The sequence below is a fragment of the Lithobates pipiens genome, unplaced genomic scaffold (genome assembly GCF_037356315.1).
Source record: "Lithobates pipiens isolate NorthernLeopardFrog02 unplaced genomic scaffold, aLitPip1_a1.2 Scaffold_3, whole genome shotgun sequence".
NCBI lineage: Eukaryota > Metazoa > Chordata > Amphibia > Anura > Ranidae > Lithobates > Lithobates pipiens.
Window position 1 is genome coordinate 117,709,233 of NW_027507790.1, and position 26,556 is coordinate 117,735,788.

General features: G+C 40.5%; 1 protein-coding gene across 2 annotated transcripts in view; it reads right to left on the reverse strand.

Moving 5' to 3' along the window:
- HSD17B4 (hydroxysteroid 17-beta dehydrogenase 4) overlaps positions 1 to 26,556 on the reverse strand; it is a 429,215-nt gene that overhangs the window by 132,233 nt on the left and 270,426 nt on the right. For both annotated transcript variants that reach the window (XM_077462215.1, XM_077462216.1), the window contains exon 17: positions 7,837 to 7,902. In XM_077462215.1, the coding sequence (XP_077318341.1) occupies positions 7,837 to 7,902 (66 nt within the window). The remainder of the gene's footprint in view (positions 1 to 7,836; positions 7,903 to 26,556) is intronic.

A 26,556-nucleotide genomic window follows, 5' to 3' on the forward strand; every position in this document is an offset into this window, starting at 1 on the left:
AGCACATTTCTTCTTCCCTGCCCCACCAACTAGACAAGCTGCAAGCAAACCTTTGGCTAATGGTAGGAATGAAGCACCTTTATAACATTTTCTTCTTGTAACACTGTATAGTGTGATTTTTTTTATTTCCTCTTTTTATTTTATGTTTTTCCCTTTAACTACTTCTTGACTTTCCACTCTGCTTTTGTCCCTACAAAGTTACTCCTTTTGTGAAACCTTACAGGCTGCCAATGGTCATCTACATGCAAATCCTAAGAAAAGATTGATGGATGCCAAAAAATTCTTAACCCGGTATTTACTGCCTTTTAGCCAAATTGGTGGCTATTGCACCGCCTGAATCGGTGCACCGCCGCATCGATTCCCAAAAGTAGTTTCTGTACTACTTTTGGCGACTTCGGGGTGCGATTTCAATAGACAGGGACTGACATGCGGCAATGAAATTGTGTGAGTTCAGCTGAATTCACACAATTTCATTCTGCTGTCTGTGTGAACCTAGGCTTAAGTACAGAGTTCAGAGTGCTTTACATTAAGGAGCAGGATGTTTTTACTGACGCATTTAAGGGAGTCAGGAGTTTTTTTGGGTTTTTTCCTGCTTCCAAACACCCCTCCATGTTAGCATATGTGTCCACGCACACAGACAATTAACAGTGTTTAGTGATTGGGGCTTTTGGAGGTACAAAAAAAAAAAAAAAAAAGCAACTGCCAGGAGCAGCAGAGTTTTGGCAGAAAAAATAAACGTCTGACAGTTGTAAATGCGGGTTAATGCTAGGCGGATTTAGGATCTGAGTGTTTATACATTTCAATGGGCAGAAAGAAATATTTTTCTACACTCATGATGGTGCATGAGTAATGCAAGTAGTAGGGTTGCATATCATAGACCCCATGATTAGCTGTTCCAAACCCACTAAATTTTCTGAGGAAGGCCAGGTTGCTATACCTTTTTGGTAAGAAGGAAATATAAACCTCAGGCAGAATTCATAAAGGATGTCATAGGCACTGTTTAGAATTCTGTTGAAATGGTCAGTGCTTACGCCAGATTCATGTACTTGACAGAAACAGGTATACAGGCACACCCCACGTTCAAGTACACAATGGGGTTTATTTACTAAAGCTGGAAAGTGCAAAATCAGGCTCACTTGTGCATAGAAACCAATTAGCTTCTAACAGCAGCTTGTTCTATTAAGATTTGGTAATAAAACCTGGAAGCTCATTGATTTCTATGCAGAAGGGAGCCTGATTTTGCACTTTCTAGCTATAGTAAATAAACCCCATTGTGTACATACAGTCAGAGCTACAATGGAATGTTTTAGATCAAAGCATATTCATGTGTAAGAATGGGCCAGTCAAAGTCCAGACCTAAATCCAATTGAGACTCTGTCAAGATTTGAAAATTACTGTTTACAGATGCTCTCCATCCATTCTAACAGAGCTTGAGCTAATTTTGCAAAGAAGAATGAGCAAAAATGTCACTCTAGATGTGCAATGCTGGTAGAAACATCCCAAAAAGACTTGCAGCTGTAATTGCAGCAAAAGGTTGTTCTACAAAGTATTAACTCTGGGGGGCTGAATACAAATGCAAGCCACATTTTTTACATAGTTGTAAAAAAAATGTCGAAAACCATTTATAGTTTTCCTTTCACTTCACAATTATGTGCCACTTTGTGTTAGTCTATCATATAAAATTCTATATTTAGTCTAAAAGTAGCTTTCAAGATCCCCCCACTGTCATCCAAAAGTAGCAAGGCAGACCTGATTTAGCTCTGCCCACCCAATGGGTGCTGTGGCTGTGTGGATTACTTTCAGTTTCACCTCCCCCGTAAGCTTTTCGTATCACAAATATTGGCACTGCCATATTTGGGTTATAACATCACTAATATGCCCAGGCACTTTGTTTACATTTAGCTGGTAGTAACTATTTAATAATGTCACAGCCACAACAATGGGTTCTTAAAGTAGTGGTAGTAAAAACTATCTGAAGTTATCACACATATCGGTAACATCAAAACTGGAGAAACGCTTGCCTGCATATTGGTAATGCTTTATTGAATTCCACATAACATCTTTAAAAAAACTATTTATCAACGGTACAAACTGCATTTCAGCATGTTTATCTCTTTGTGTCCCATGGTAAATGGCTGATCTGCAAACCTCATTTCAGTGTAGACTTTGTCACAACATGTCTTACATATGCAGCTGCCAATTAACAACATTCAAAGTACTCACTCAGCAATCAAACCCATAAACTAGGTGGAATGCTCTTTTCACTAGGTCTCATCATCCTCCTATTTCAAAATTAAAAACATATTCCACCTTTTCTAAAAAAAAAAAAAAAAAAAAAAAGCTGATAAGTGCACCCACATTGCAAAAAAATATGTGCATTTTTTTGCAGTGGGTCACAGGGCAATGTACATGCTCCTACAGAGTCATCCAGCCCCCAAGTCTGTACAGGGCATTGGTCCTGCCATTATGAGCCTTAGTTGGGTGCTGCCTGTTATAGCATGACAGTGCTTTACCTCTGTCTATTTGTCCGTCCATGTTCCCATGTGCAGTTCTGCTTGAGACTATAAGCAGCTATTTCAACACACATTTCACAGAGATTGTCCACTGTCACCATCAGAAAACCCACTCTGAAAAATAAGGCCATTGATAGAGTGCACACATGTAGACAGAACATGGTTGCAAAGGGGCTGCAGAAGAGCAGAAAGAGACATGCAACAGAGGATGAAAAATTGCTTAGGATACACAGAGCTTTACCAAGCTAAATGTGATACAGTTACGGTACATTCATATCTACTTTAAGGATGTATTGTAATAATGCAGGTTCTGATATAGCTTAAATTTAACCTGGATAGATATATTGACTTGAGCTTGACCTGAGATGCTACAACACACCAAGGCATCATTGGATACATAAAGTCAGGTTCATCTACCGTATGAGTTAAGATAAGCTTTTTCCAACCAGGGTGCCTTCTGAGTTCTTTAAGGGCGCTTGGCAAAATGCCTAAAAATTGCCCAAAATGTGTGCATGACAGTAGGTTAAAGAGTGCCTTGACAGGAAAAAAGGTTGAGAAACACTGGTTTAGATAACATCCACAACATTAGTGATACTATGCACAGAACGGCATAACAATAGGATTCCATGCTATTGACATTGTCACTGCATGTAGACAGTAGGGGTGCAACAGATGGTCACCTATACGTGATCCAAATGGGTCAACCTGTTCGGACTGGCACACACCGCGATCCGCGGAGCGCTCCGCTGCCTCGGCCTTAGGAAAGGCCGTGGCTTCGGCATAGCTCCGGAGCGGTGGCCATCTTGGTACACCCGGGAGCCTTTAACAATGTGATCGCTCCGTCAAAATAGTGTCAAAAATGTCCGATCTGTCCACCGCAATGTCACAGTAAAAATCGCAGATCGTCGCCATTACTAATAAAAAAAAAAATGAAAAAAAAAAAAAAAAAAAAAAACTATCCCCAATTTTGTAGACACAATAACTTTTGCGCAAACCAATCAATTCACGCTTGTTGCGATTTTTTTTACCAAAAATATGTAGAAGAATACATATTGACCTAAACTGAGGAAGAAATTATATTTTTTGGGATATTATAGCAAAAAGTAAAAAATATTGCTTTTTTTCCCCAAAATTGTGTCTGTTTATAGAGCAAAAAATAAAACCGCAGGAGGAGCTCAAATACCATCCAAAGAAAGCTCTATTTGTGGTAAAAAAAAAAAAAAAAAAAAAAAAAAAGGACGTCAATTTTGTTTGGGTACTGCGCAATTGTCAGTTGTATCGCAAAAAAGGGCTTGGTTAGGAAGGGGGTAAATCCTTCCGGGGCTGAAGTGGGTAATCAGTCAGTCCGCCTATTAAAAAGGAGAAAAATCACTCTACTGTTTGGTATCATTGTATGTACATTGAACATGGACCAGAGAAAGCAAAGTTGGTCAGAAAGAAAACGATAGATCTGCATGCCAAAGGTAAACGGTTTTAAGACCATCTTCAAGCACCTCAATGTTTCTGTGACTATTGCAAGCATTTAGAGGTTTATGGTCCATGAGAGTGTAGGCAACCTCCCTTAACATGACCATGAGAGGAAAAAAAAATTGCACCCAGACTGAACAGAAGAATAATGTATATGGTATAGCAAAAAATTGTGTATTTTTGTAAATGGTAGACAACGAGAACTTTCGAAGAGATAAGCTGAACTACAAGATCATGTTACATCAGTGTCTTATCGCACCATACATCACTTTTCAAGTGACAAAGGAAGAAGACTCAGGAGGACTCCACCGTTGAGTAAAAAACATACAAAAGCCCAACTACAATATGAAAATGTCCAGATAAGACAAAACTGGAGCTTTTTTTTTTTTTTAGCAAGTCACATCTGGTATATGTTTACAGGCAAAAAAATTTGTTTTCAAATAAAAGAACACCTTACCTATTCAAAAACATGGAGGCGGCTCAGTTATGTTTTGGGACGGCTGTGCCAATTCTGGCATGGGGCGTCTTGATTTTGTGCAGTTCAAATATTTGCCAGTACACCACGGATTGTCAATTGCATCCAAATTTTACTGGAGAATTTTTTACTGAAGAATTATTACATCACATTAGACAGTACAAAGTTTTGGAGCCACACAGGACCCCTTTATCACATGCCTGATGAAGAGGTCCTGCGTGGCTCGGAAACACTGCACTAGGCCTTCTGTGAAGTGATCATTCTTCTGTGCTGGTAATTATGTACATTTGATCTGTGACATTTCCAGTTCCAGATGGATGTTGTTACAGCACCCGCTACTTCTAAAGCCTTATCCAGGAAAGTGTGCAATGGGAATATCGATACTACTCTGATTTTGTGCAGGGCACAGGGATATCTATGGACTGGCAAGGAATTCTGAAGTATAACATACTACCCAGTGTCAGAAAGCTCTGACTCAACCCACAAATGGGCAAGAACAAATGACTGAATTCTCTAAAGTCACCAAAATCCTATCGAACATTTATGGAAAGAGCTAAAACAAAGTCTCGAGAAGGCAATCTTAAAACTGGAGACAGCTGGAACAGTTTTACTTAAGAGAAGTGGGACAAATGGCCTGTTAACAGCTTCAAAAATGTCACTGAGAGTTAAAGAAATAGCTTTTTACCTCCAAAGGTTGTGCATCAAAATATTTAGGTTAAGGGTCCAATTAAGTTTGTCCAAAACATTTTCAGGTGTTTTACTATTTAAAATATTCTGTTGGTTTGAAATTCAAAAGCTAGTGATTTCAGAGAAAATTGTGGGGAAATCTAATGTAAGTATCGCCTCCGTCAAGAAGTTCAAGTCTCGTAATGAAATCCAATATTTTCTTATATTCAGTAAGCTTATGTCTAGTCTAATGAGTCTTGCATACAGGAGTTAAAGCGACAATTTTTTTACTGATCTGGATATAGATGCATTGTTGTCTGTGGAACAACTCCCACAGTTACATAAAGACCATTGACACAGCAATGACTACAGACCTGGTTATGCACCTATAAACATGTATATTGCAACACTGCCAATGAATGGGAATATATGTATATGCATACGCATGTGCATGTTCATGCACCTTTACAGAACATTTGATTCAGGATCTGTCAAGATCCCGAGTATAAACATTGGTAATCTATTAAGTCAGTGTGCAACTGATCTAAATGTGAATTTGTAAACCTAAAAGACCATCAGAATATTTCTTCACCTTCGCCAACTCCAAAACACTAAAGTTGTCAATACATACGCACCTATTTAACACTGCAAGGAAGAGAGCTCAAAACTGGAATATACAGCATGTGACCTTCAGTGTCTTATGCCTAGCTAGCATCAATGCTAATCCATCAGGAGTAATGGCAGGCACCAAGTCTCTCTTGAATAGACAATAGCAAAAAAACAAAAAAAAAAAAAAAAAAAAAGGGAGCAGTGGTTAGCCTTTATTTCTACACGAACAGCAGCACAAAGGGATACCAACAGGGTCAGCCCAATCAGGAGTTGTACAAAAGAAGGACCAACCACGGTGCACGAATATAGAAAATCTTTTATTGAAAAATTAACCAATTTGGCCTAGCCCCCAAAACACACACAGTTTAAAAACAAACAGTACCTTGTGTCGGATCACCCTAGTTACCGATCCAAACCCTGCCCAGGGAAAACAGTGCATAGTATCCGATCCACTGGCTTTAGGCTCTCCCAATCTAGAGATATACACTGTGATTCTGGGAGACCCAGGTGACTACACTGTTCACTACAGTGCTTTCACCGATATACACAAGCCCCAATGTGGGCATGCATGTCCCTGAGCCCCAGCTCTCAGTTTTATAGCCTTTATAGGCATTAAGCAGGCCTGCCAAAAATAGTCAGGTTGAAAAAGACACAAGTCCATCAAATTCAACCACAAAACTGTATAGTGAATAGTGATCTGAATAGTGGTCTGTGTGTTGCATGAGTGAGGCCCTGACTGTGCCTTTTTATGACAACATTGCCATTGTTTTTAAACTGTGGTTGTGGAGGGCATCGTCCATTTTGAACATAATCAATGCCTAATTGGTTCATTTTTCAATAAAAGTTTTTCTATATTTGTACACCATGGCTGGTCCTCCTTGCACAACTCCTGATTGGGGTGCCCCTGTTGGTTCCCCTTTGTGCTGCCGTTAGTCGATTTTGACCAGTTTTGGAGGTACCCCTTCCGACGGACAAATCAGTAACTACCGTATATACTCGAGTATAAGCCGAGATTTTCAGCCTCTTTTTTGAGGCTGAAAGTGCCCCCCTCGGCTTATACTCGAGTCACCGCCGTCTGCCTGCCCGATCAGCGTGTCGAGCAGACAGACGGCGGCCATTCTACTATTCAAAAGCCACGCCTCCTGTCTGTGATAGGCGGAACACTCAATTTCCCAGCAGTCAGTGTTCCGCCTATCACGGACATCCGCTCATCCTCGTACTATGGACGAGGATGTCCGTGATAGGCGGAACACTGACTGCTGGGAAATTGAGTGTTCCGCCTATCACAGACAGGGAGGCGCGGCTTTTGAACAGAGGAATGGCCGCCGTCTGTCAGACGAGGAGAGCATGGCACACAGAGGCTGCAGATTGGCACAGGTAGGCAGGCATGGACGGGACACAGGGACGGACACAGGGATGGACGGGACACAGGGATGTCTCACCCTCGGCTTATACACGAGTCAATAAGTTTCCCAGTTTTTTTGTGGTAAATTGGGGGCCTCGGCTTATATTCGGATCGACCTATACTCGAGTATATACGGTATATTGTAAAAATTTTCATTCCCAGGCTATATGGGTTTAGGTCCCTTTATGTTTTTATTTTTCTTTAATTTATTTATAAACAGCCTTGTGGTGACAGGGTCACTTTTATTATTACAGGGGTAATTTAAGATAACCCTATACTTATATTTTCAAATGAGAAAAGAGTCATTTGAGATTGGCTAGTCAAAATGTAAAAACATGCCTCAAGTGTCCAAGTTTCATAATAACAAAGTGGATAGAACACATCCATATTCCTTTTAGGATTAAATGGCTCTTACGACACATAATGCATTAGATAACAAACCTTTCACTTGCATATTACTGAATAGCCAAGTTTAATCAAAACACTTCTGCGATTTGACCTCCAAGTGACACATTGAAAAAACTGAATGGCACTTAAATGAACATTTGCCATGATCATCGGCACAAATCTTTTTATTCTCATTATTTAAAGTACCTTCAAACTGGCTAAAATTATCATCATGAATAACCTGAATTGTCATTTGTGCAGTAATGGCTACCTGCTTTTATAGCATATGAAGAATAAACGTGCAAAAGCAGTACCTGGTCAACCGTTGTATTGTCACTCACAACTACATCCGGAGCACGATTGGGTGGGTTTCCAGTTGCCTAAAATAATCAAAGAAAACAGTGTTTACATAAATAAAAAACATATAACCAAGATTGTAAAAATGTTAAACTGTGTGTGTATATACACACACTGGATATAAAAAGTCTACACATCCCTGCTAAAATATCAGATTTCTGTGATGTGGTTGCATAAGTGTGCACACCTACTTTTAACTGGGGATGTAGCTGTGTTCAGAATTAAGCAATTACATTTAAACTGACGTAAATAGGAGTCAGTACACATCTGCCATCATTTAAAGTGCCTCTGATTAACCCCAAATAAAGTTCAGCTGTTCTAGTAGGTCTTTCCTGACATTTTCTTAGTGGCATCCTACAGCAAAAGCCATGGTCCAAAGCATCAGAGGGATCTCATTGTTAAAAGCCATCAGTCAGGAGAAGGGTACAAAAGAATTTCCAATGCATTAGATATACCATGCAACAGAGTTTTCATCAAGTGGAGAAAATATATCACAACAGTGACAGTACAAAGAACTGGACATCCTTCCAAAATTGATGAAAAGACGAGAAGAAAACTGGCCAGGGAGGCTGCCAAGAGGCCTACAGCAACATTAAAGGAGCTGCAGAAATATCTGGCAAGTACTGGCTGTGTGGTACATGTGACAACAATCTCCCGTATTCTTCAGATGTCTGGACTATGGGGTAGAGCAGCAAGGCAGAAGCCTTTTCTTATGAAGAAAAACATCCAAGCCCAGCCAAATTTTGCAAAAACACATCTGAATTCTCCCAAAAGCACGTGGGAAAATGTGTTATGGTCTGATGAAACCAAGGCTGAATTTTGTGGCCATAATTCAAAAAGATATGTTTGGCGCAAAAACACTGCATGTCACCAAAAGAACACCATACCCACAGTGAAGCATGGTGGTGGCAGCATCATGCTTTGGGGTTGTTTTTCTTCAGCTGGAACAGGGGCATAAGTCAAGGTAGAGGGAATTATGAACAGTTCCAAATAGCGGTCAATATTGGCACAAAGCCTTCAGGCTTCTGCTCAAAAGCTGAACATGAAGAAAGATCTTAATCTTTCAGCATGACAACGACCCAAAGCATACATCCAAATCAACAAAGGACTGGCTTCACAAGAAGGGGATTAATGTTTAGCCAGAGCCCAGACCAGAATCTGATTTTAAAATCTGTGGGGTGATCTGGAGAGGGCTGTGCGCAGGAGATAACTTCGCAATCCGACAGATTTGGAGTGTTTGTGCAAAGATGAGTGGGCAAATATTGCCAAGTCAAGATGTGCCATGCTGATAGTCTCATACCCAAAAAGACTGACTGATGTAATAAAATCAAAGGGTGGTTCAATAAAGTATTAGTTTAAGGTTGTGCACACTTATATATATATATATATATATTTTTTTTTTTTTTACTTCCCTCCACCTAAATGATTTCCGTTTGCTGTCCAACTGAGTTGTACAGTCTATAGGTCACATTAAAGGTGGAAAAAGTTCTGAAATTATTTATCCTTGTCTTGTTTTTTTTTTACATCACAGAAACCTGACATTTTAACAGGGGGGTGCGTGTGTGTGTGTGTGTGTGTGTGTGTGTGTGTGTGTGTGTGTGTGTGTGTGTGTGTGTGTGTGTGTGTGTGTGTGTTTTTGCATGGTGAACTGGCAACTGTTATTTGCATCATGCAACTCTGTTCTTACCCCAGTTTTTCTGAGGGCAAGACTTCCCTACTATTTTTAATATTAATATATGCATTTATTGTTACACATTGGGGGTGCATAATGTATGTTAAGATATATGGTCTGTGCATAGCCATTAATTGCTTGTTCTTTCTTTCTTTTTGTAGAAGTGTTTTTATGATTGGGACCAATTTCTCTGAACGTGTTAATCCTTGTGGGTATTGAGACAGAGGGATATCTGCAAGATGTGTATACCTTGTCTAAGGCTATACATTGCCTGACTATGACGTATCCTCTTAACCACTTCAGCCCCGGACCATTTTGCTGGTCAAAGACCAGACCACTTTTTGCGATTCGGCACTGCGTCACTTTAACTGATAACTGCGCGGTCATGTGACGTGGCTCCCAAACAAAATTGACGTCATTTTTTTCCCACAAATAGAGCTTTCTTTTGGTGGTATTTGATCACTCCTACGGGTTTTATTTTTTGCGCTATAAACAAAAATAGAGCTACAATTTTGAAAAAAAAACATTTTTTACTTTTTGTTATAATAAATATCCCCCAAAAATATATAAACATTTTTTTCCCTCAGTTTAGGCCGATACGTATTCTTCTACATATTTTTGGTAAAAATAAATAAAAATCGCAATAAGCGACTGATTTGTTTGCGCAAAAGTTATAGCGTTTACAAAATAAGGGATAGTTTTATGGCATTTTTATTACATTTTTTTTTTACTAGTAATGGCGGCGATCAGCGATTTTTATTGTGACTGTGACATTATGGCGGACACATCAGACATTTTTGACTCATTTTTGGGACAATTGTCATTAATACAGCAATCACTGCTATATAAATGCAGTGATTCCTGTGTAAATGACACTGGCAGTGAAGGGGTTAACCAGTGGGTGGCAGTGTAGGGGTTAAGCGTTCCTAGGGGTGTGTTACTAACTGTTGGGGGCTGGGCTTTAATTTAGTGAACACTGATCTCTGCTCCAATCACATGGAGCAGAGATCAGCATCACTAGTTGCTAGGCAGAACGGGGAAATGCTGTTTACAACGGTATTTCCTCGTTCAGACGCCCCGTCAGAGGATCGCGGGTATGCCCGCGGCGATTTAATCCATGGGCCCTGCGATCGGACTCACGGGGGTCCCGACCAGCACGTGAGCGATTGCAGGGCCGCATTAAAGATTGGACGTACTTGTATGCCAATATGCCGGCCCGTGCCATTCTGCCGACGTACATTGGCGTGCGCTGGTCGGGAACTGGTTAATATGTCATTTTTTTTTTATGAATGTTATTTTTTAATTTTATATGATATCTAATAAAACTGTGGATTTTTATATAGTACTTGCTTGTTATGGTTTATAATGGTTATCAGTTGTATAATCAAAGTCCTAGCTACTTTCAAATTCTCAATGTAATTTATCAGCCAATTTTTTTAAACCAAAGTTATATCTCCAAAATATTCATTTTGAATGGTGACCTGACAGTCTACAGTTTTAAACCTCTTCAAAAACAAGTGACTTATGGGTAAATCTATGATCACAATAATACAGCAAGATCTCCTTTTGGTCACGTCAGAAGAATTAGTTTAATAATCATAAACAAGAGACCGCAATACACATATAGGCACAAAAGATAAAAAAAACAAAAAATTGATTTTTCCAGAGACTCTGAGGATAGCAGTGAAGAAAAAATATGATATAGGATAGTGAAGTTTACTGCATGAAATAAATGATTATGACCCTGATACTTAGCTAGAAAATGGATTTGTACTAAAAGTGCAGTGAGAAAATGGTTTTGTATGCCTGGAACAAAAAAATAAAGCTACTGGTGGGGATAAATACAGCTAAATGATTGCATGCATTTAAAAATGTAAAGTTCATTAAAAAAAGGAAAACAATAGCTTTGTGCAGAACTGAGCTGAAGTGGTTTAACCTTATGATGACCCTCATATCAGCAGTATAATTAGTAAAACATTTCATACCTCCTAATTGCTGTCACCACTATTAGTTGTCCAACCTATACCAGGTCAGCAAAACATGCATTGTTTATCTGTTGGGGGGGTACTAATTTTTTATTTATTTTTCTCTTGTTCGCTGTTTTATCTGACAAACATAGGGGATTATAGGGAGGACAGAAGCAGATCAATGCATAGGTGCCTTCTCAAGCTTGGACATATATTGAAAAAAAGGACATGGGTTCAGATCTAGAAAGAGGAAGCATTAATTGTGGGTTTTAAAATAAGGATCAAGAGTTTTCATTTGGTCCTGGAAAAGATGACCAATCAGGGTAAAAGTATCTGTGCAAAGACTAGAACGTTCTAGCGTTAGCAAAACTTTGATGACTAAGAGCAGCCATCTGGTTGTTGCATTTATGGATGGCTGAGTCTTTGACAGCAAAGGTGGCACAGAAAGGCAAATTTCCTATTGAGAATGATGAGCATTCAATCTACCACACATCTGGTATATGTCATGAATTTCACCCCAACCCAGCTGCTGGGACAATGCAGCACATACACAGTGATTCACTGTGTTGATAAAAGGCATCTTTCTTCCAAGACCTGAGATATCCCAGTAGCAACAATATTGATGTTTAGTAACACGTTAAAATCGCCTGTGTGCCTCAAACCATGTTTAAAGCGGTTGAAAGTTTGCCATGTTTAATTGTTGAATGACATTTTTAGTAGGAACAATAGTAAAGAGTAGCAGTGATGTGGGCAGGGCAACAATCGTGCACTTTCATAGTGAAGCATAGTATCTGCTCTGATCCGGGGAAAGAGTGGTCTAGTTGAGTCTGCATTCTTCCAAGCACACTCTTCTTCTGGCTCTTCTCACTCCATCAGCATACAAAATCTGACATTCTAGCCAAAGAACACCAAACTAAAAGATCATTTTTCTAATTTGTGTTAGCATACCTAAAACCAACACCCATCACCCCGATCTGCTAGCAAAACGGCTCTGAGGGTGGAAACCCAGAGTGGATGAACTATAATTACAGAGTACAGTATTCCACCAACAAATAACTGGAAACTGTAGTCAGCTCTAATCTCCCTAGGTCTGGGAGGTAACTAAACACCCAGACAGTACTGTATATGTTCATTCACTTTCTCATTAGACAGTATAAAGCATTGGCTAAAGGCACACCATTTACTTTGTAATGTGGATTGATGTGATGACTAATAACTGATCATTGATATAAACAGTGTAGCATATTTAAATTGGAGAGCCAAAGTATTTAATGAATGAATCCACTGTATTGGAGGAAGGGGAGAATTATTGTGCCAGCAACCACCAATGATGAGAGAGGGGGTGGGTGACCAAAGATTGTGGGATTATTATTATTTTTTTTGGGGGGGGGGGGGGTAAAATTCCAGTAGCCACCAATCTTTTTTTTGGGGGGGGGGGGTGGATTAAAACGTTTCAGGTTAATCAAGGACATCTAGCTGTTTCACTTAGGGTAAATTCATCCTACAGGAAACCTCCACTAACAGTAAAAAACGTGCCTTTGATATCGGTGGGCAACTTTTAAAGGCTGAGTACACCTTAATTTGTTCTTTAGCTACTTTAATACCGACAGGTTATTTTCTTTTCCAAAAAGCTGTAGCAAAAAAACAATATAATCTTGAGATGTCCACTTTCCAAAAAGAGGCAATTTTAAAAGTTTACAAAAGTTTTCGAACTGTTCTGACATTTTTATTTGATATGTTTCATACTAGAAAGTAAGGGAAAATTGGATTTTTGCTACTCACCAAAAAATCCCCTTCCCTTTGTTCCTTGACAAATATAGTCTTGCTTTTTTAATTTTGACCAAACATGGTTTTATGGCACCATTTACAGGAGTAGGACACTAGGCAGAATAGAACTCAGCATTTTCTATGGGCAGTCCTTCTGGTATAACCCCCCCATATAGGCAGGCCAGGAAGTCACAGTGTCAGAAGTACAAACTCCAAACAATGGGTGGGCACTGTGTCTGTTGAACTCATAGAAAGGGACTTTTTACAGTAATAAAAAAATAATAAATTCAAATCACTTTTTCTCTTAGGTTCACTGACAGACACAGTCTCAATTCTTAATCTTGCCCAAAAGGGTGTTAAAGCACCACCTACATGAATAGGACACTACGCAGAGAAACTCTGCACCTATAAGTACATTTATAAAAATAAAAATAAAACATGCTTATTAAATATCACCAAAAGAAAGTGTGGCTTTGGGGGGGGGGGGGAGTGCACCTGTACCAAACTATGGACATTAAACTATTGGGGTTCAGTGCAGCAAAATGCCCTTAAGATTGGTATCAGTGCAGAAAAAAACCCAGGTCTGGCGTCAGTGCAGCAACATATCCTCAGGAGTGATGTTTAGTGCAACATACCCCAGGATATTTGCTCAGTGTCGCAAAATAACACTAAGTGGTATTCAGTGCTGCAAAATACCTCAATGATTGGTGTTCAGTACAGCGAAGTACTCCCACAATAGGTGTCAATGAACCAAGAAGAAAAAAATTTGTATTCATTTTAGTTACCTTAGTGTACTCTCCCATAATGCTTCCTCTCTCCCACACTGCAGACACTCTGATGTAACTAATTTAAGTGTCAGACGAGATCACTCGATCAGACAGAGGGAACTTAAGTTTGTAAGAGTTTGCCTCCCACACAGACTTTTCACAATATTCCGGCAAGGGTAAGACCATGAGAATGGGCAGAGCTGTCTGTACTGAAGGAACTGTTAGCTGCTAATTTGTCATAACAGAAGCAGAATGACCTATGACAGGCAATGTCTGACATAAATACAGTACTTGTACAGGTGCTTGTCTTGCATATTGGACTTTTAATACTAGGAAAAGTAACAGATCTGCTTACCTGCAGAGACCTCCAATAGCATTTTTTTTTTTTTTTTTTTTATGTTCCTCTGTTTGAACCCTTAGAGTACGCTAATCGGCCCTAATTAATGCCTTATCAATTAATTTTTTAATTTTTCAGATTTTTTTTTTTCCGTTTGTTTCTATTTTATTAACCTTAAATATTTTAACTTTTTTGTTTAACATATATACTTACACATTTAACATATATTTACACGTTTCCCATTTTTTTTTCAATTTTTGCGCTTTTTAAAAACACTTTAGTTAATTTGCAAATAACTTTCTAATGCTTGTACCAGAGTCATTATTGAGTTAAATATTAAACGGGACAAATTACAGAATAAAACATGCACTTTTTATCTGTAAACGTTTATTTGTTAACTACCCCTGGTGTAAAAAAAAAAAAAAAAAAAAAAAAAGTATTTAGTTTTGTTACATTTAATGGTCTATGTATTGCATAGTTACATAGTAGGCGAGGTTGAAAAAAAGACAAGTCCATCAAGTCCAACCCATATGTGTGATTATATGTCAGTATTACATTGTATATGCGAAAAAAGAATCATTGCTCCAAGACAACAATTCTGAATGAAGAACCTTGTTTGTCCTTAAATTGTGTGTTTTTTTTTTTTATGCATTATCTTGTTTTCTTAACTACTTAGCACTTTCACCCCCTTTATGCCTAGGCCATTTTTCAGCGCTGTCATAATTTCAATGACAATTGCGCGGTCATGCAACACTGTACACAAATACATTTTTAATAATTTTCTTCACACAAATAGAGCTCTCTTTTGGTGGTATTTAATCACTGCTGGGCTTTTTTTTTTTTTTACTAAAGTTTAAAAAAAAAAATGTTTCTTTGTTTGCAAGTACAATTTGTAAATAAGTATTTTTTCTCCGTCACTGATGTGCGCTGATGAGGCTGCAGGCATGATCACCGATGAGGTGGCACTTGTATGCCACGCTGATGGGCACAGAAAGGCTGCAGTGACAGCCATCACTAATGGGCACTGATGGGGCTTTACTGTAATCAGGGCACTGATGATTGGTCCCCCGATTACCTGCCCTGGTCTCCCCTGCGAGGAGATACCACTGATTGACATTTCTCTCCACACATTCTGGCAGTGTGAGGCGAGGAGAGCAGATTAACAGCATTTCCACGCAAAAGGCTGCGATTGGACACAGACGATCACATGGTTAAAGAGCTGTGTCATCGCCTTTTTACAGAGATTGGGGTCGTGCAGTGTCCTATGAACACGGCGTGCCTGTTGACCTCCTCCCAAAATGAGAGCCGCACCACTCCATCATTTGATAGTGGGCAGGCAGCAAGTGGTTGTAACCATATAAAAAAATGCTCTTTAAGGCACGAGATATAGCACATACTTTTGCCATGTCAATTGCCCCTTTCTAGGTTGTGCAATAGCTGACCTATCCTGCCTGCCTGTTCCTGTCTTCCCCTCTATAGACGGACCACATTTATCATGGCTGCTGATCTCTGATAGTGTGGTCGTCATCCCGCTGCTCTCCCCCTCCCTCTCTCCCGGACTCTTCTGTATGCGACAAGATCTGTTCCCTGGCCTTCCCCTCTCCTCTCATGCCTGTGCAATTCTATTCCCTGCAGCTGCTCCAGTGCTTGCAAAGTAAAGAAACTTGCGTTGATCCTTGTTGTTTTAGGTCCCTGTTCAGTATAGTGTGTGTTTTCCTACAATTATAATGCTAAATACCTTCTTTGCATAGCCCTACTGTGCAGATACGTGACAAGGGAAATCTCAGCCCCACCCACTGTACTCGCTCGGGAAGGGAAGGGAAGCAGAGCAAGGTCGCATGACAGGACAGCAGGGCTCTGCAAAGAAGGTATTTGGCTTTTTTATTAAATAATAATTTTTTTTAATTTTAGGAAAACACATACACACTGTACTGAACAGGGGCCTGAAACAGAGAAAACCAAAGTAATATATGTGGCTTTGCAAACACTTGACAGAGTTATCACTGAATAAACAAGTCTATAGCAGAATTGTTAAAATTGCTCTGGTCCATAGCAGGTGAACAGGTATGAGAGGTGAAGTGGTTAAAAGGGACAGAGTTACTTTGCCCACTGCCCATTTAGCCAACTGCTGATCCACTTAATGTCACTTTTGCCAAGTTCTTTGCTGTTCGGTTCATCTATCAGAGTGCGGGATTCCAACCCTGTGTAAGGTGTGTTGGAGCTTACAATGGTGTTTATAAGAATGTCCTCATCTTGTGGCAGGTAGTCAGAGATGGCGACTGTTCACTCCAACTCAAAGCACTGTATCCTGGGAGCAGGCCACAGGCTAATACATATCTAGAAGCACTGGGTATATGTAATGGCTCTGAAAAAGAAATGGGTCGGTGGGGGATCCTGAATAGGCAATGTAACAGAGTCTCTTTAATTGACGGCAGAATATTTGCAATGCATAATACCTAGTAATTAGAAGAGTGTTTAGTGTTCTGGGTTGTATGAGGGATCTGTTTTCATGCACTGTAGTAGACCCCTTTAACAGAAGAAATGGGAAATACACACGTTCAGAAGAAATGCAGTTTGATCATAATGACATCCCCTAAACCGGCATGCAAGATCCGAGTGGTCTACAAAGTGTAGCTGTTGGGGATAAAAAGTATGGTGACATTACTCAAGTGCATTTAATTAGCCGGCAGTTACTACTTATCTTCTGCTGAGCACGCTTAGACTGGCATAAGTGCGATAGCTTATGGCAGTGCCTCCCACATCAACCTTGTTGTAAAGCACAACGCTGCAAATAACGCTTTTATTACCCAATTTACTGAAATAAATGAAACGGCAACCACAGAATGCCGCCAAGAGGTTAAGTAGCCGCGATTCTATGCGCATGAAACGGATATGGATTTCGAAGAATGCTTTGTGTTTATATGACCTGGAAACAGGAGATTTAGCTGCTGTATTAATAGCAGATGGAAACACAATTATCTGAAATAACTTTGGCACTCCATTTTACGATGCAAAAATAACATTCTTGAGTGGATAAACTACTTAAATAAAGACTATGTATCGAAGTTTAATTAGGGAATCTGCACTCATTTGCCCCATAAAGTCAGGACTGGTTGATAAAATGAATTTCACTATTCTCTTTCTCTGGATAATAAAACCTGCTGAAGTGGATTTCTTTTAAAACAGCTCAATTTTGAGCCTATAAGCTGCTAAATTAAAGTTCTGCTGATATCCAGAGGGTATACATAAGAAATGAAAACATACTGGCACAATTCAAGTAGTGCCACAAATCTAGAAAATATTTATATGCAACCAGCCAATATTACTCACTGCGCCCAAGTTTTTTATTCCTAAAAACTACAGAAGAGTTACATATGTACTATTTAGTTATCTGTATAGTATATTCATTTAGCACTGATCGTTTTAATTAGTCAGTTATTTTCCGTGTCAGCAAAACCAAGACAGAACATTTGAAAAGCCATGTATAAAATGGTTACACCCTGCAGCCAACATGGCAACTTAAAGCTACTGCAAAGTTGACAGCTCTTATGGTGTCTGGAAAGTTCACGGTGGTTTCGTCTAGGGAGACGCATCAGAACTTTAAGTGAGGGCAGAGAACCAATTTATCAAATAGATGTGTGATGAACATAAAATACAAAAAATCCTATTGAATCTTTTCAACGGCTGAGAAGTTATAATCAAACTAATTTTTCTTTAGGCGTGCATAGGGTGGGTAAAGGTCTCTAACCTCTGTCAGAATTTAATGCTGTCCATTTCCTGTGAGGAGCTTCCTCTTCAGTTTACTTGAAGCCTATAACAAGGATCCTGACTGTCAATGGGAGCTGGAGCTCAACAGCAACCTGAATTCTGAAACAACAGCCATGTAAAATACTGGCTGGTGGCTCTCAAAGGCAGGATATTTATTAATTCATGGAGGCATTTAATACATTGTGCTGGGGAATGTCAACATACGGACTGTGGGTGGATATGGGTTAATAAGCAGTTTTTACTTCACTATCTGATGGACACGTTAATGCACAAATTTCTATTTAAAGAAGAAGTTTACCTTTGGGAACATGTTCCACCCGTTTTTAGGGTGGAACGTGTAACATGTTCCCAATGCTGCAACTGCTGCCCGATCCATCCCTCCCTGTGACAGCACTACAGGGAGAAGTTTCCAGTACTAGTGGTCATTTTTGAAATCAGTGCTGTTGTGCCATATCATTCACACAGCTCTGTGTGTGAATGAACTACAAGCCCCGTCATTATTTGCGACAGTCGGCTTGTAGCTCTCAAAAGGAAGTTCATTGATTCTTCCTGTCAGTGCATCTGCTTGGCTGCATGAGATGTACAACTACACATATACACTAACAGGTCTGTAGGAGACCTGCATAGCACTAGCGATCTGCTGAACGCTGGTGCAATGCTTTACAGGTTTCAAAAAAGAGAAAATATGAAATGCACATTTTTAACCTGCGAAAAAAATGTGCGTTTATTTTTATTTTTTTAAGTGAAGAATCTCCTTTAAAGCTGAACTGCAGGCAAACTGATAAATAAACAGATGAATGCATATGGGAGCATTTTTCCATGGTGCACTGCACTCCTGAGATGAAGAAATATGGATCTAAGGGATTTGTAGTCTGCATAGGGCAGTGCACATGGCTGCAACAAAAGTGCACCACTCATTTCAAACAAAATTTAAGTGAAGGGGAAAAGGAGAGGTTCAGGAGCTAATAAAAGATATTACAGGAAGACAAAAAAACACAGTAAGAAACTATTTAATAAAAAAAATTAACATCAAAACAGATTACAGGGCCATTAAGTAGTGCATGTGTATAGATTATTTTTAGAAAAGATATTGTGTCATGTCACTATAAGCCAGTGGTGTATTTAGGTTTTGTGTTGCCCTAGGCCTGACTAAACTCGCGCACCCCCTCATTTAAATACGACCCACCTCTTCCTGTCAAGGCCACACCCTTTCCTTTTTAAGACCTGCCATCTTCATGGGAGGAGGACAGAGGGGCGCCGCGGGAAGAGGACAGAGGGGCGCCGCGGGAAGAGGACAGAGGGGCGCCGCGGGAAGAGGACAGAGGGGCGCCGCGGGAAGAGGACAGAGGGGCGCCGCGGGAAGAGGACAGAGGGGCGCTGCGGCATCTTCATTTCGGGGGAGAGGAGGTAAGGGGAAATGTGCTGAGGGGTACTTTGCACATATCCTCTCCTCTCCCAAAACACCCAGCACATATCCCCTTACATGCATCTGTTATTTGTCCCACTCTTTCCCTTATACACAGACCTCAGATCAGCAGCACAGCTCTTGCACTGAAGTCATGTCACTCCTCTGTGCTCCTCCTCCTGTACACTAGAACATTGGAGCTGAGGAGTGTGTGTGGCTGTTAGTGGGGAGAGATGTTCGGCTGCTACGGAAAGCCGATCCCCGATTGTGAGACCCCGGGCGTCAGATGTCCCAGGTGCCCACGCTAGCACACCCCTGTCTGGCCAGTTACCGGATCTCAGTGCTGGAACTTGTTGTGGCACTGGGCTCGAGGACAGTGGCCTCACTAGGCTGGTGTCACCTGGTGCAGTAAAAATGGTGTTACTCCCCTATTTTTGGGCCAGAGGCCCAGCGTTGGAGCTCATTGTGGCACTCAATAAGGCCTAGAGGATAGCAGGTTAGGTACTTAATAGCTCAGTCCCTGGGAACAGCAATGGATAATGGCCAACAGACCCCCTTACCAGACCCAGCGAAACCGCAGCAGTTCGCTCACTCCGAGTTGTCTCTGGTGGTGCGGGTACAGCGTGACTCCCCCTCTGGTGGGGCGGATACAGACAGCCCCCCTCTCCCTGTCACAGCACCGTTGCGAGTTCTCTGACAAATGGAGCAGCAGCGTGGTCACCGCTTTACCAGGGGGGGAGGGGGCTCGCCGGCATCCACTAAAATGGCTTCCTGGTGTCACGCGCAACTGCCCTCTTCAGCTGTACTGCCCTAATGATGGCCCTGTGTGCGTGGATGGCGAGCGTGCTTTTTTTCAGTGCCGCCCTGGGCCTTGTCAGCATAGGCCAAAATGCAGCACTGCTATAAGCAAAACAAAAAGATTGCCCACCACTAATCAGATTTCTTGCTTAATAAGAAACCGGTTTAGATTTAGTCTCTTTGCAACATTTTTCCAAAGTAATTCAAATGGGTCTGATTGGGAGCAAAGTGCAATAAACACACTGCAGTAACACATAAACGGTCTCTTCCCTCCTTTTATTATGTGCAGGCTTTATAGTAAGAACTCTAAATAAGTCTTCATGAGAAAAAGCAAATAATTTCTTGATGCTATGAAGGAACATGAATATTTATCTACAAGAATGCAAAAGGGAATACATTTCATAGTATTTATCAAAGTATGGACTCAAAATACAAACGCACTAAAACCAGTTCCAGGATAGGCTGCTATCGGGCAATAAAAGACCATTCTTTATTTAGCATTATTTAGGTATATGCATATTTCTACAGTACTATGTCAAGAAACATTTTTACTTCCAACAATAGGCACAATGAGAATGTCAGATCCTATGCAATCTGAATCATAAGGGAACAAAATGGGTAATACAAACTGAATATGTGCGCACTTCTTGCTACGCTTGAACAAAATAAATGACCCACTGGATCTCTAGGGTGATTGCGACCTGTACAACTTCCAGAGTTTAAAGCTATATACTGTCACTTTGCAGCACTGGGGACTTGTGCTCACTTAGCCACATGATGATTGGCTGCCTCATGCCGATATCTAACAGGCTCTTCCCAATGAGGGAGATGTAGACTCACACAGCCTCTAGACAGCTTGGGCTGTTACCCACAACTTCCTCCCAGGTCTCTCCTGTGTGCTTCCTATAGACCCAACTAGATCCTTGGATTAGGTCCTGCAAATAGGCCTCCCAGCTAAGCATAGCTGGGACCTAGATGTCTACTGGCTGGCTTCCTCCCAGACTCCTGCACAGGGGATGACTCCTGCAGAAATTGACCCAGGAACACTGCATCCTGCTATTCAGGCCCCCGACTACTTATGGGCACAGGTGTTGGCTAGTGTTCCATAAAATATTCTGCCTGCCTTTTCTGTTCCCCCTCCCACTATGCCTCTAGAAGACAGGGGTAGTAGCAGAACAGCAGCCTGTGAAACACTGAGCAGCCCTAAGCAATCAACCCCTGCTCCACTACTTAGGGAGGAGCTAAACAAAATTTGCCTAGCAGCCTATTCTAAACTACGAGGGTATCACAATAGTGCAACACAGATTTTACCCTATTGAGAAAATGTAAAGGAGCATGACAACAAGGGTCTCAGGAGTCTGGCTGCATAAGAGCAGAACACCGGTTTTACTAAAGGTCAGCTGCAGATGCAGCTCTGCCACTCTCAGATGACCGCTGTTTGCTATGTATGTAAACATTTTATATCTTTGCGCACTCTACTTCTGTATAAGCCTGAAAAACTTTCTGTACCTGATTATGAAGCTTTGTCGTACAAAAAAAGTGAATACAAAAAATTATGCATGCTGATCCATTAACAGAAGTTTGGCCTTGCGGTGCTACCATTCGCCAGCAAGCCATGTATTAATGAAAAGGAGCCTATTTGTACTCTGCAAAGTAGTTTACTACACATAGAGCGCTATATTAATAGAACAGTGTTGGCTATTAAAAAAAAAAAAAAAGGTTGAGAATTTTGGAACAAAAGCACATGTTGCATTGTTTTTTAATGAACAGTAGCACGGCTCTCTAGTGTTCACACATAATTTACTTCATTCATCGCTGTTCAAGCTTTCAAGATGTACATTTTGGGCATAGTCACAATTAATTAGATAGGGCTGTAATGCTTTTAATTTCCAGCTTATTTCCTCTGAAAGGATTTAATATCAGCGTGATGCATTGCTGTCAGAAATATTTGTTTTAAGTTACTGCCTAGCCTTTAATCTGCAGATATAATCACCTGGAATCAGATTCCTGTTCCAGCTCTGTATAGTGAATTTATATTCAACGAGATACCTAATATGAATAGTGCAGAATGTAAAACTTAAAAGGGTCTGCTTTTTGTATTCTTGTTTTTCAGTAGAAAAGGGTATACAAAGCATAAAAAATGGTATTACACATTGTCATTAACCACTTAAGGACCAGGCCTCTTTTTCAGACTTGGTGTTTTCATGTTTAAAACTGTTTTTTTTGCTAGACAATTACTTAGAACTCCCAAACATTTTATATTGTTTTTTTTCTAACACCCTAGAGAATAAAATGGCGGTCATTGAAATACTTTTTTTTACACCGTATTTGCGCAGCGGTCTTACAAGCGCACTTTTTTTTGAAAAAATTCACTTTTTTGAATAAAAAAATAAGACAACAGTAAAATTAGCCCAATTTTTTTTTATATTGTGAAAGATAATGGTATGCCAAGTAAATTGATACCCAACATGTCACGCTTCAAAATTGCGCCCGCTCGTGGAATGGCGTCAAACTTTTAGCCTCAAAAATCTCCATAAGCGACATTTAAAAAATTCTACAGGTTGCATTTTTTGCGTTACAGAGGAGGTCTAGGGCTAGAATTATTGCTCTCGCTCTACCGATCGTGCCGATACCTCACATGTGTGGTTTGACAACCGTTTTCATATGCGGGCGCTACTCACGTATGCGCCCGCTTCTGTGCGCAAGCTCGTCGTGACGGGGTGTTTTTAAAAAAAAAAAAAAAAAAAATTCTTATTTATTTTTATTGATTTTATTTATTTTTACACTGTTTTAAAAAAAAAAAAAAAATGGATCACTTTTATTCCTATTACAAGGAATGTAAACATCCCTTGTAATAGAAAAAAGCATGACAGGTCCTCTTAAATATGAGATCTGGGGTCAAAAAGTCATCAGTTCTCATATTTGGGCTAAAATGCAAAAAAAAAAAAAAAAAAAAAAAAAAAAAGAAAATCTGACATTTAAAAAAAAATATACCTTTAAGAGGTATGGGCGGAAGTGACGTTTTGACGTCGCTTCCGCCCTCCTATGGTATAGAGACGAGTGGGGGCCATCTTAGCCTCACTTGTCTCTATGCCCAGCTAGGAAGAGGACCCGATCGCCTCCGCCGCTACCAACGGCTCCGGTAAGCGGCGGAAGGTGCGGGAGGGCAGCGGGAAAAGGGGGGGTGGCACCTCTCCCTCCGCCGATAGCGGTGATCTCGCGGTGAATCCGCCGCGGAGACCACCGTTATCGTACAGCCGACCGCCGCCTGAAGAGATGGATATCTCGGTTGTGGCAGCAGCTGCTGCCGTTACCGAGATATCCTCTTCAAAAAAAGGACGTACATCCCTGTTAGGCGGTCCACAAGTGGTTAAAAGACGTGTAGACCAAGGATGTACAAAGCTAACAGACTGGTGAGAGGACGAATACCATCAGAAAAAAACATAACATTAGAAAATGACAAATAACCTGTCAAAATGTCTTGATGGGGAACAGAACTGAAGAGAGAAGGTAAGATGAAAAGGGCTGAGGAGAAGGCAGTGGGATGGAGGGAACACCTTGGGTGGTTATCAGATGGGGTGCAGAGTCAAAGGTCCTCAAACAAGAGAGCCTTATCTTTCTCCGAAAATGTGAAGTCTAGCCAGTAGAACTAGTTATTTTTGAAAGAGTCTTTTTTTTATTTTGAAAAAGAGGACAATGCACTCCATGTGACAAATTTCATTGACTTTGCATAGCCACAGTGATACCATTTTAGGAGCATGGAAGATTTAACAGCATTCAGAAGGTGATGAAGGATAGATTTCACATAAGTTTTTGTGGGAATTGAGGAGTGATCAAATGGAAAGGCAGATGGGTCATCAGGGAGAGTTATCGGTGAATTTCTGAAATCTCTCCTACATTGATTCAGGAAATGGTCAGTTTCGAACAAGACCAAAACACGTGGAGAAGTAAGCCAGTATCCAATTGAGAATGCAAGCAGATATCATGGAAATAGAGGTTGAATTTATGCAAGATACAGGAGGCTTTGTACCACCTTTATATGATTTTAGAATTGTTTTCCTGAAACCTAGAGCTTATAGGGAATTATTAAGAAAAATTTAGTATCTTGGAGAATTGAGGAGGGGAAAGAGGAAGGGACCATGTGATTTTCCTAAAGTTGGGACAGCAGGGAACAGGTGATATAAAGGTATATCTGACTGGGCTTGTTTCATGTTGGGTGAGAGGTGTCTGAAAAGGCTGCAGAGGCCATAGAGAAGCTAGAAATTGCCTTGATTTGAGGGCTTTCCAGATAGTTTGAAGGGTCTCGTGGCCTAGGGGAGGATGGCCAGAGAAAGCCAATGTCTTCCTTGAGTATTGTGCGGAAAGGACCCTCAGAGGAACGTGATGGTGTTTGTGGAAATATTTATTAATGTATGTTGTCAGATGTCCCCCAGTGTCAGTTTTACTGTAATATGCTCATTTGAGCGTATTCGCACATACAGACGTTGGTGGAAGACCATTGGCTGTGGAAACCTTCCCGTGGACACGGCAGATCTGTTCGCTCTTTTAAGGATGTTTGTCTACGCCTCACCAAGGGAATGGCCACTCCATGGTGACCGCAACTAAACTCCTAAGTAAGCAGATCTGCGTACATGGAAACCATAGCATAACCATACAAAATTATGGCCCATTGAGCCATGATAGGGTATGGATTGCGTAATTGGTAGCAGTATGAACGTGCACACGATCGTGTTCAGAGCCATGTAAGTAATGTTCAAATTGTGAGTCCTTTGTGTCTCACAATTCACTTGTGCATGGCTGCACACATCACTACTGTATTTATATTTGAATATATACATGTGTGTGATTGGTTCTTTTGAAAGAATACAAGTGTCTGGCTGATTCTGAAGCCACCTTCCTTTGTTATTCATGTTTATAGTATAAACAAAAGGAGCCTGGCTATTCTCTGGAGGATTCTGCTAAGCTTGAGGTGATACCAGCATCTGTTTCTTACTTGGAGACATGAAGTGTGCTTTCCTGGCATTATATGAGAGAGCTGTTTTTGTGCTTTTAAGCGCAAAGAAATGATATGCTGTTAGGGAGAAGCTTTGCATTTCCCTGACAGATGGGGATGCTGAATTACCAAGGATAGTAAATAAGAGGGGAGTCTTCCAACAATAGACCATATTTCAAGAGAGCACTCTCAGCACTGAATGGAGGGACTGAGTAGTGGGTGAGTGCAAAGGCAAAGTGGCAAGTTGGTGCGACACCAGAGCAATCAATGGAGGTTAATATTTCAGGATGACCTAGTTCTTTAAAAACACTGTCTGTTCCAGCTGAGTAGTTTCACCAAGTGACAGGAAGTGTGATACCACCAAGAGTTATCAGAAGTGTCAACAGTTGGTACCTGACTCTAGAAGTTTATTTACCCACATTTGTCTGTTTTGCAAATAATGGGAAATGCATCAAAACTTGCGATGCAATTCACTTTAGAATACACATCACAACGAGCCAAAAAGCACACACTGCATTACAATCCACGTCAACATTAGTTGTGATGCAGTTCCATTGATTTCAATGGCAAAACACAACTGACAAAAACAGGAAAGTGTGAATGTGCCATAAGTAAACCATGCCATTCTTCTTGCTTCCAACAGTACCTGTTAACAGAGGCTGATGTAAGCTCCTTATTGCTCCCTCTCTATTGTCCAATCTCTATAGTAATCCCTAGATAGCAGCTGTGAAAGCACAGCCTGGAAATCAGACTTTTGAAAGTAAAGTCAGTTCTAAAACAGTCCGACTGGATACAGTTATATCATCCGAGAAAACAATGCATCTAATGGGGAGAAAGCAAGCGACAGAGTGCTTATACAGCCTTTGTAATGTTGGATGGGATAGCAAGAAGAACGTACGAGTCACTTTTGGGAAAAGCACTATGTATTTGCACGCAGTACACTCAATATAAACATTTATTAAACAGTCTTTAACAGTTTACAACATATCTGCAATGTGGGAAATTCATGTCATCATTGCCCTCCTCAAAAAAAGGGTATCATCTGAGATTTTAAGAAATGGACCATTTCAGTTTAAGGGCTGGTTCACACTGGTACATGTGCGGTGTTTGGTGCATTCACGCACGGGGTGTTTTTACCAAATCATGCATTTCTTTAGGCTGCCATACATGCAGGAATGTGAAAAACAAAAACAAAAAGGTGGC